This window comes from Lynx rufus, unplaced genomic scaffold (assembly GCF_022079265.1).
Source record: "Lynx rufus isolate CCGP_SWC_20201006 ecotype Redwood Valley unplaced genomic scaffold, mLynRuf1.p SCAF_50, whole genome shotgun sequence".
In the NCBI taxonomy this organism is placed as follows: Eukaryota; Metazoa; Chordata; class Mammalia; order Carnivora; family Felidae; genus Lynx; species Lynx rufus.
In genome coordinates, this window is record NW_025814868.1 from 302,432 (window position 1) to 311,821 (window position 9,390).

General features: G+C 51.6%; 1 protein-coding gene across 1 annotated transcript in view; it reads right to left on the reverse strand.

Moving 5' to 3' along the window:
- The window catches only part of ANO9 (anoctamin 9), a 30,077-nt gene extending 21,378 nt beyond the window's left edge, over positions 1 to 8,699 (reverse strand). Inside the window, exon 1 of the mRNA XM_047100574.1 lies at positions 8,630 to 8,699. Coding sequence (XP_046956530.1) covers positions 8,630 to 8,699 — 70 coding nt within the window. The remainder of the gene's footprint in view (positions 1 to 8,629) is intronic.
- Positions 8,700 to 9,390: the final 691 nt, after the last annotated feature.

Consider the following 9,390-nt stretch of genomic DNA (forward strand, 5'->3'; position numbering starts at 1 on the left):
CCGACTGCGCCACCCAGGCGCCCCTGTTCTTATTTATTTTTGAGACGCAGAGAGAGCACGCATGAACGGGGGGAGGGCAGAGAGAGACGGAGACACAGAATCCGATGGAGGCTCCAGGCTCCAAGCTGTCAGCACAGAGCCCGATGTGGGGCTTGAACCCACAAGCCATGAGATCATGACCTGAGCAGAGGTCAGATGCTCAACCGACTGAGCCCCCCCAGGTGCCCCACAATAGTTAGCGTCTGTAAAGCTTTGGGAATTCTCACTGGCATGTGGCCAGAGCCTGGTGGCGACTGTTAACTAACATGTGGTCTGCACTCAGGGCAGAGGGCACCCCCCGGGGGTCTGGCTCAGCCCCTGCCCAGTGTTCCACTCCGGCCCCCAAACCTGACAGACCCTATCCAGCTCCACCCCCGCCCAGCCCTATCCTGTCCAGTGTCTGGGCCTTGGAGAGGCAGTGGCCCCCTTCACGTAGGAGGGGGGTGGCTCCCAGCACAGTTTGGGAGAAATACCCATATCCAAGAAGTTATCCCTACAGCAGAGGGCAGCACTGGGAATTTGGGCGGAACAGAGCTGGGGTGGAGAAAAGGGGCCTTGAGGATGGCTCTGAGGGGCCCTCAGGGCAGAGTGAGGAACCAGCCCGTGGGGTGCTTGCTGGAAAGAAGGGGGGGTGGGGGCTGACCTGCTCTAGGCACCCGGGTCCAGCATCGCTTCCCTGGATAAAGCAAGTCTCGGCGTGTCAGTCTGTGCAGGCCAGTGCAGTGGGGACCACGGTCCTAGTTCGGGTGAAAGTGACCTTGTGTGACTCCTTGTGGCCTTTGGGACGGAGACCAAGGTGCAGCCCTAGCCTCACACTCGCACGTGCACTGGACGGTGGCCACAGAGAAGTTGGCAGCCCAGGCCCGTGTGGGTGGGGTCAGGGCCTGGGGTGTGGAGTTGGCCCAGGGCTGGACAGAGGGCATCCTGGAAGGCCCGTTAACCTTAAAAATAACACCGTCAACCATAATTACCAGCAAAATGAGTTTATCTGGGAATAGCAGAGAATTAAAATCTGGGACACGAAAGTTACAGCAAAACCACAGGCAAGTTCCCAGAACAGAGGAAGGGGGTGGTTAGGGGCCTGTTGTGAACCAGAAGTCCCCTGGAGTAAAGTGGGAGCTGGGAGTGTAGTGGCCTCTCGCTGGCTAGGCTATTGCCTAAGAGGAAAGCTCGCTTCCTCCTCCTGGGGTTGTAAAGTGGCATCCACCTGCGAGGTGTGTCTCTTCCTGTTGGCTCTACAGTTGACAACTAGTGAGCACACCTCCTGCTGGTCTCCCAACTCCGTTCTAAACAAGGGTTCCTTTATTCGGTTTCACAAGCCAGAGAGCACACCTCCTGGGGCCAGCATTTCTTTGCACATCTACTGGTGCCTGGCCTATTGGGAGGCTCAGCATAGTGGTCAGGGACTGCGACTTGGAGTCACATCACAATCAGGCCCCATGCTTGGTGGGTGGGCCTGGGAAAGGGCGCCAGGTGAGTACATCTCTATATAGATATCTATACAGTGAAACAGAATAAAGGAAACCTGACTCACACTCAGTGGAGACCAACAGGAGGAGCTCTCGTGTGCATCCCTCACTCCCGCAGCCCTTTGCATTCCCAATGGGCTTCACAGCCCCAGGGAAGGAAGGAGGGTTTTCTCCCCTCCCTCTCCCTCAACAACCCAGCCAACGGGGGACCATCACGGCCCAGCCAATGAGAAGTCACTACACTTCCAGCTCTTAGTCCAATGGACTTCTAGTTTATAAGAGGTCCTCCCAACTCCCCCACTTGCTCTATAAAAGAGCATTTCTCTCTTCTGTTCTAGGGAACTCTCTATGGTTTGGTCACAGCTTGCTTGTCCCAAATAGCAATCTTCTATTCCTGAATAAACAAACCCATTTCGCTGGTAAAATAACTGGCAGATCTATTTTTAAGGAAAACATTAGTAGGTGTCAGAAGTGGGATGCAGGCAGGATGCACACACACACCGCCCCCCCCCCCCAACCCCACCCAGCGACTGAGGCTGGTGAGCAAACAGGTGCCAGCACCCTCAGCGCCAGCTGGGCTCACTGCTTCCTAGCCAACCCTGGGGTTTGAATGTGAGTTTTTGCCTGGATTTGTGCTTCACTCTCTGTTTTGAGCTCTCCAGGCTTTATTCGGGACCTGCTTTAAGGCTTTATCCTTTCAGAGAGTACTCGTTTGGCCTTTGTCTGACTCCTTTCTAGAGCCCAGCCATTCCTACTGCGGCTGTGCTGTTCAGGAATTTTCCTCTTCACTCTGGATAAAAGCCTCTGGGAAATGGGATCCCAGTGATCAAAATGCTTTGAGGGTGCCCCTGCCCCCACTCTTCTGGGAGCCCTGCCGGTTCCATGATTAAAAACTGTGCTCCCTCCTCACGTGCATTCTTATACGGACTAACTTAACAAAAAACAATTTACAACTTCAATGGCCTTTATGGTGAACTTTCGAGCTCCCCAAATTTCCCTTCCTCACAACTCAATCGGACAGCCATGGGCTCTAAAATTGTCAAAACTGAATTGGATGCTTATTTTCATTGATACCTTGAGGCTTCCGAACAGTTTTTGGATTCAAAGTCTGCCTTTTTGCAAATTACTACTTGTAAACTAACCGAGGCAGGCAAACAATTGAAAGATGGCCACATGGCTTCTGAGGCCTTGTCCCCTCCCCATCTTCTTTGTCTCCTGACAGGTGGGGCGGCCTTGCGCTCAGGCCCCGCCTCTGGCACCGGTTCCCTCTCTTCTCTCCTCACTGTCCCCAACCCCCCTCTACCCATCTCTCATTCTAACCCTTTTGCTGAGCTTCCTTTTCCCTCCAAACTTCTCCTCACCCCTCCTCTCCCAAGCCTATTAATACCTACCCCTCTACAGTAAACTCTGCTGGGGGTCCCGAAGAACGCCACATTGCTTACGTTGCCTGGATTAAGGCTGAGTTTTGAGCCATAGTGAAAGAAATTCCTAAAGTGACTGAGACCCCATAAATTTGCTGAAGAATTTAACATAGTTATTCAAATTTACTAATCTGAGTGCTCAGATTTATATCAATGGGTCCACATGCTTGTTGGTGAGGGTCGGGCCAAACACTGGATGAAAACATCCTAATAGGAACATCCTGGAAGGGATTTAAAGAAACAGATGCCTAAATTTTGGCAAGATGCTAGAACATTCACTGGAAATCTCCACTGAATGCTTACAGCTTTTCCTAAGCCTGTCGATCAGAACAAGATCCAGGCTTGCACACAAAAGCCTGACGAACCTGTTCATGACTATCACCATCTACTCCAAATTACCTTCGAAGGCCATTCTGGATTGCTGTAGATGCTGAATCCACCTTGGTAGCTCTTAACTCCATGTCCATTGACAGGCTGAACTGGGGTTGTTCTCTTTTAGTTAAAAGGACCAAGATATAATGGGAAACCATGTCCACTCCGGATTGAGTTAATTTGGCAAACCAGCTCGCTGGCATCCTCGAGGAGTCACCTAAAGGAAAGACCACTACAATCCTCAATTTTCAGCTCCAGCAAATGAAGGCCCCTCAACAAACCCAACCCCTGCCTCCTGTTTCTGCTGTTACTACAAAGAGCCAAGGCACTGGGGAAGACGGAGTGCTCCCGTGAGGCTGTCCCAGTGTCCTCCTAATTCCTCCTGATGGGGCTCTGGTCCTTTCTCTCCAGATTGGGAGAGAACCTCTCTGTGTCCTTATTGGCCCTGGAACTGTGCGCCTGGTGCCCAGCCCACAGCTATGATGCAGCCCCTGCTGCAACGTATTAACACGGTTCCAATGGTGGGGTTCTCTCATAAACCCCAACAGGTTCCTGTCTCTGAGCCTACTCCTCCTGTCTGGCCCTTTGAGGGGTATGCGCCCTTTTCTCCTCAGTTCCTCTGCCTCTAGTCCTCCTTTATTGGGCTGAGATTTCTTTTTTTTTTTTTTAATTTTTTTTTCAACGTTTATTTATTTTTGGGACAGAGAGAGACAGAGCATGAACGGGGGAGGGGCAGAGAGAGAGGGAGACACAGAATCGGAAACAGGCTCCAGGCTCTGAGCCATCAGCCCAGAGCCCGACGCGGGGCTCGAACTCCCGGACCGCGAGATCGTGACCTGGCTGAAGTCGGACGCTTGACCGACTGCGCCACCCAGGCGCCCCAATTGGGCTGAGATTTCTTAGAAAAGCATCATGTCAGAATTTGCTTCTCCCAAAAGGAGGAGAGAATTCTAGAATTTGACAATAGTAATCAAAATAGGCAACCAGGGAAAATTAAATGGTTCTTCAGTATCTTTTTTATGCTGTGTCTTCGATGGCACTATCGCTGAGTCTGAGGACACTGGCTGTTGGCCCCTGGTGGGTCCTCTACCACCCTCTCTATGGGCAAAATCTTCAGCTGATACAGGCAGAGTGCAGTATCGGTGCACCTCCCAACAAGAACGAATGAATACCCTGTAAATAAGCACGCCCTTCAAGGCATCAAGCCCGTTACGGAGGACTACCAGGCTTGGGGCTTCACTGCCTCCCGTACTCGTCCCCGGAACACCTACTTTGAGAAAACTCAGTGACTGAGGTGGGAGTTTTGTCCGGGACCTCCAAGCAATAAACAGCACCCTTATCCCTCAGCAGCCTCACACCCTACGGACACCATTTGCCACAGCTCGCTGCTCCCAAGGCCAATCTGGCCCGAAGGGTGCTTTTTCATATGATAATGTGGATGCCCAGCAATTGGTCCCAGAGGGGGAAATCTAAGAACCGTTGGCTGGAAAGGAAGAGAGCTCTGGTTTGGACCAAATAATAATCTGGCCCCATCAGAAAGTCTAAAACTCCCACTACTTACCCCTGGACGAGCATTTAACCTACCGACGAAGTGACAGCACTCGTGACCCAACACGGGTGGGGAAATATTAATGAGGCAACGACAAGTGCCCACCTTCCTGTCCTAACTGTCCGAAGTGCCATCCACAGAATCCCATTCACACAAATGGATTTCACACAGCTGGCCCATCTCGTGGACGTAAATATGTTTTTGTCACGGTTTGTATGTTTTCTCGCTGGGCCAAAGTTTTCTCTTACGGACAGGCCACTGCTTCTTCTGTGGCTAAAATTCTGTTAGAAAAGATTATCCCTACCTGGGAACCCCTCTGGAACTGCATAGGACCAGGCAATCCATTTTGCTGGCCGGTGGCTTTGGAAGTCTGTGCTGTCCAGCCGGTTTTATAGCACTGTCACCGTGCATTTCATCCCCAGTCCTCAGAGTTTGTCAGATGCACAAATAACTTTTAAGACTTAATTGGACAGCTTGTAGAGACCGTCCAAATACCTTGGTCAGAAGAACTGCCGTTGGTCCGTCTAAACCTCAGATCCACTCCCTTGGAAACTCATAGACTCTCACCCTTTGAGGCAGTCACAAGATGCCCAGTGCACTTGGCCCTGCCTCCCTGACCCACAGTTGCTGAAAGGAGATACACGTCAGTACCGTAAAGGCCTAATTGCCTCCATTAAAAGTAACCGTGATCTGGGGCGCCTGGGTGGCTCAGTCCATTGAGCATCCATCCAACTTCAGCTCAGGTCATGGTCTCATGGTTTGTGGGTTCCAGCCCCACATCAGGCTTTGTGCTGATGGCGGGGAGCCTGCTTCAGATTCTCTGTCTCCCTCTGTGCCCCTCCCCCACTAGCTCCCCCTCTCTCTCTCTCTCTCTCTCTCTCTCAAAAATAAACAAACATTAAAAAGCAAGTAACCATGCTTTGGTAGAGCAATCTTTTTCACAGTGGGCTCCTGGAGACAACGACCTGAAGCATCATAGCTTGCAATCTGGAGACTTCATTTGTGGGAAGATGACACATCCAGAAAGGCTCTCTTCAACCTCACTGGAAAGGCCCTTATCAGGAACTTTGAACCAACCCTCGTGCTGCCAGACTCCGGGGAATAAACTCTTGGACTCACACGACGCATCTGAAGACAGCACCAAACCCCGACCAGCCCTGCGCACCAGCTGGTGTCCTGAGAGTGGACTTCCCAGAATTGAAGCACAGGGCATCTGACGAGACACTGTCCCGAGACGTCCAGACAGGCCCCTGTACCTTTTCTCACTGCTGCTGCTTCTCTCTTTCACAGAAAGACAACGCCCTTGTCTGCATTTCCCAAAACCTTGAGAAAGACAAAATCTATTTTGATTATGGCCTTTGTGAACAGCCTCATCACGAACCTGTGACAAACTCATCTTTTCAGCTGTTTTTTCTGGATGGGCAGAAGGCTCAGGATTCACAAGTCCTTCCTTCATCTGCACGAGTATCTGGCTCTGGATTCCTACCCAGACTCACAGCTTCTGAATTTGCAACCTTACAGGCTGTCTGATTGGCACGCGTGCTGCTGAAGCGAGCACACGGTCCGTCTGACTGGGTAACGGTTGTTTCCAATCGGCTCTTTTGAGATAACAACATAGTTTTTTCTTTAATTTTTCTAAATGATTTATTATTTATTTTTGAGACAGAGAGAGACAGAGCAAGAGTGGCGGAGGGGCAGAGAGAGAGAGGGAGACGCAGAATCCGAAGCAGGCTCCAGGCCCTGAGCTGTCGGCACAGAGCCCGACGCGGGGCTGGAACTCACGGACTGTGAGATCGTGACCCGAGCCGAAGTCGGACGCTCGACCGACTGAGCCACCCAGGCGCCCCAAGATAACAACATAGTTTTAATACATCCTTGAGGTTTTGCTATTGCAAAGAGTTCATCAGTCATTGCATCATGTTTATACCTGCACTGTAACCCCCCAAACGCACCTGATCCTGTGTGCTCTCATGGCGTTCACTGCTCTGCTTTTGTGGCTGCTTCAAGTGGGGACCTCCAGGAGGCATATGTGACTCCAGGTTTGCCTTTGCGGGGAGAACTCTTCTCCCCTAAGTCAGAACAGGTGCCAATAAATATTTCAGTTGGCTACTTTCAGACCTAGGGTCCTGGTTTAGAAGCATCACACGATTTGGAATTGTAGCGTTACTTCTGTTTTGTCTAAGTTTTGCATTTGGTCACCTGTCAAACTTTTGTAAAAATGGTGTACCAAAGCCACGGTCTCCAATGCTTATGATCTTGATAAACACGCACAAGAGATGGGGAGCACCCGGGAGTCCTCCCTCCTGACCTTCCTTGTTACTCAGCGTGGCCTTAAGTGGTTTCCAACTGCTGTGCACTTTCCCTCCATCACGGAACACGACAACCAGAAAAGGTCCTCCCTAGCACCGAGAGACAAAAGCATTAAATATGGAAAACCTGACTCTTGATCAGGATGCTTTCAAAGAACGATCTTGATCAAAAGGGGAAAATGTGAAAATTAATAAAAGGAAATGGCGTTTAGAATGGAGTCAGGAGGGTGGGCACCTGGGTGGCTCAGTCAGTTGAGCGTCTGACTTCAGCTCAGGTCATGATCTCGAGGTTCGTGAGTTTGAGCCCCACGTCAGGCTCTCTGCCATCAGCGTGTCAGCACAGAGCCTGCTTCCGATCCTCCGTCCCCTGTCTCTGCCTCTCCCCCACTTGCACACGCTAAAATAAATAAATATTTTTTGGGGCGCCTGGGTGGCTCAGTCGGTTGAGCGACCGACTTCAGCTCAGGTCATGATCTCGCAGTTCGTGGGTTCGGGTCCCGTGTCGGGCTCTGTGCTGACAGCTCAGAGCCTGGAGCCTGCTTCGGATTCTGCGTCTCCCTCCCTCTCTGCCCCTCCCCCACTCAAGCTCTGTCTCTGTCTCTCTCTCTCTCTCTGTCAAAAATAAACATTAAAAAAAGTTTTTTTTTAATATTTTAAAATAATGGAGTTAGGAAAAAAAAAAATTCTTTAAAATAATGGAGTTAGGAGGCCAGCAGGGGGAGCGCTCACGCACAGCACTAGTTGTCAACACAGCCAACAGGAAGGTAGACACCTTGCAGGTGGAGAGTAGTTCAGAACCCCAGCAAGAGGAAGCAAGATTTTCTCTTCCTGGGGCAACAGCTCAGCCAATAAGAAGCCACTATACTTCCAACTCTCGGTTTACTCGAATGGACTTTTAGTTTATAACAGCTCCCTCCCCCAACTCTTCCCTCCCTCTGTAAAAGAGCTCTCCTCCCTTCTGTTCCCAAGACGTGCCTCTGGTTTTCTTGTGGCTAGTTTGTCCTAGGTTGCAATGTTATTCCAGAATGAACCCATTTTGCTTGCAAAGTAACTGACGGTTTCATTTTTAGGGTTCACAAGGTAAACACATACATATACATTAAACACAGTTTTGAGGTGTAGTTCACATATCACACAATTCAGCCATTTGGAGTGTGCAGTTCAGTAGATTTTAGTGAATTCACAGATGTGTGCAACCATCACCGCAATTTTAGAATATTTCCATGGCCCTTTAAAGAAACCCAGTACCCTTTAGCAATCACCTCCCCCAGCCCCCTTCCCTTTCCCAGCCCGTGGTAACTATTAATCTTAATGTCTCCATGAATTTGCCTATCCTGGACATTTCGTGTAAATGGATCATATAATATGTAATCTTCTGGGACTGGCTTCTTTCACTGAGCATAATGCTTTCCAGGTTCACCTTGTTCCTCGTTTAGGGCCGAGTGATTTCCCATAGTTGTACGGACAGACCACACTTCGGGTAGCCATCCACCAGTTCTGGGACCTCAGCCTGCTTGCCCCTCTGGCTACTGCGAATCATGTTGCCACGGACATCTGTGTCTTGTTCTGTATCCTCCCTTGGGCACACACCTAGTGTCACATGTAACTGCGCGGGAAGCTTCAAAGGAGCTGCCACTGTTCTTCAAAGCAAAGAGCTTCGGGGCCTTTTTTTTTTTTTTTTTCTCCTTTTTTTTCTGCGGGGGCCCTCATCGTATTAACAATTTGAGCCAACACAAACCAGCAAATCCACGGTATTGCGACCGCGGAGACCCCGTGAAAGAACCACCCGCCTGCCCGCGGACCCTGCGGACTAGAGCCCCGAGCGGCTGGCGGCACCTGGCCCCTCGCACGTCGGATAGAGGGTGGAGAGGCGCCCCAAAGGGACGCGGATGCGACCACGCGGCGGGAAGACGCTCCAAAGCAGCGCGGGCGAGGCTGCGGCGCGGCCAGGGCCGGCGCTCGGAAGGGCGAAGGGGTCGAGAGGCTCGGGGCCCGCCGCCGGGGCAGGAGGGTCTGGCGTTGCCCCTACGCGCCAGGACGCGGGGAGACGCCAGCTCACCCGGCCCGCGGGCTCGGGTTTCCTAGCAACGAGGCGGCATCCTTCCCAGCAAGCACTGCTTCTGACCCGCGGCGTCGGAGACTACGAGACCCAGCGTGCCCCGCGGCCCGGCCGCAGGGACTACAAGTCCCACAAGGCACCGCCCACCCTTTCCTAGCCGCCCCCAACCCCT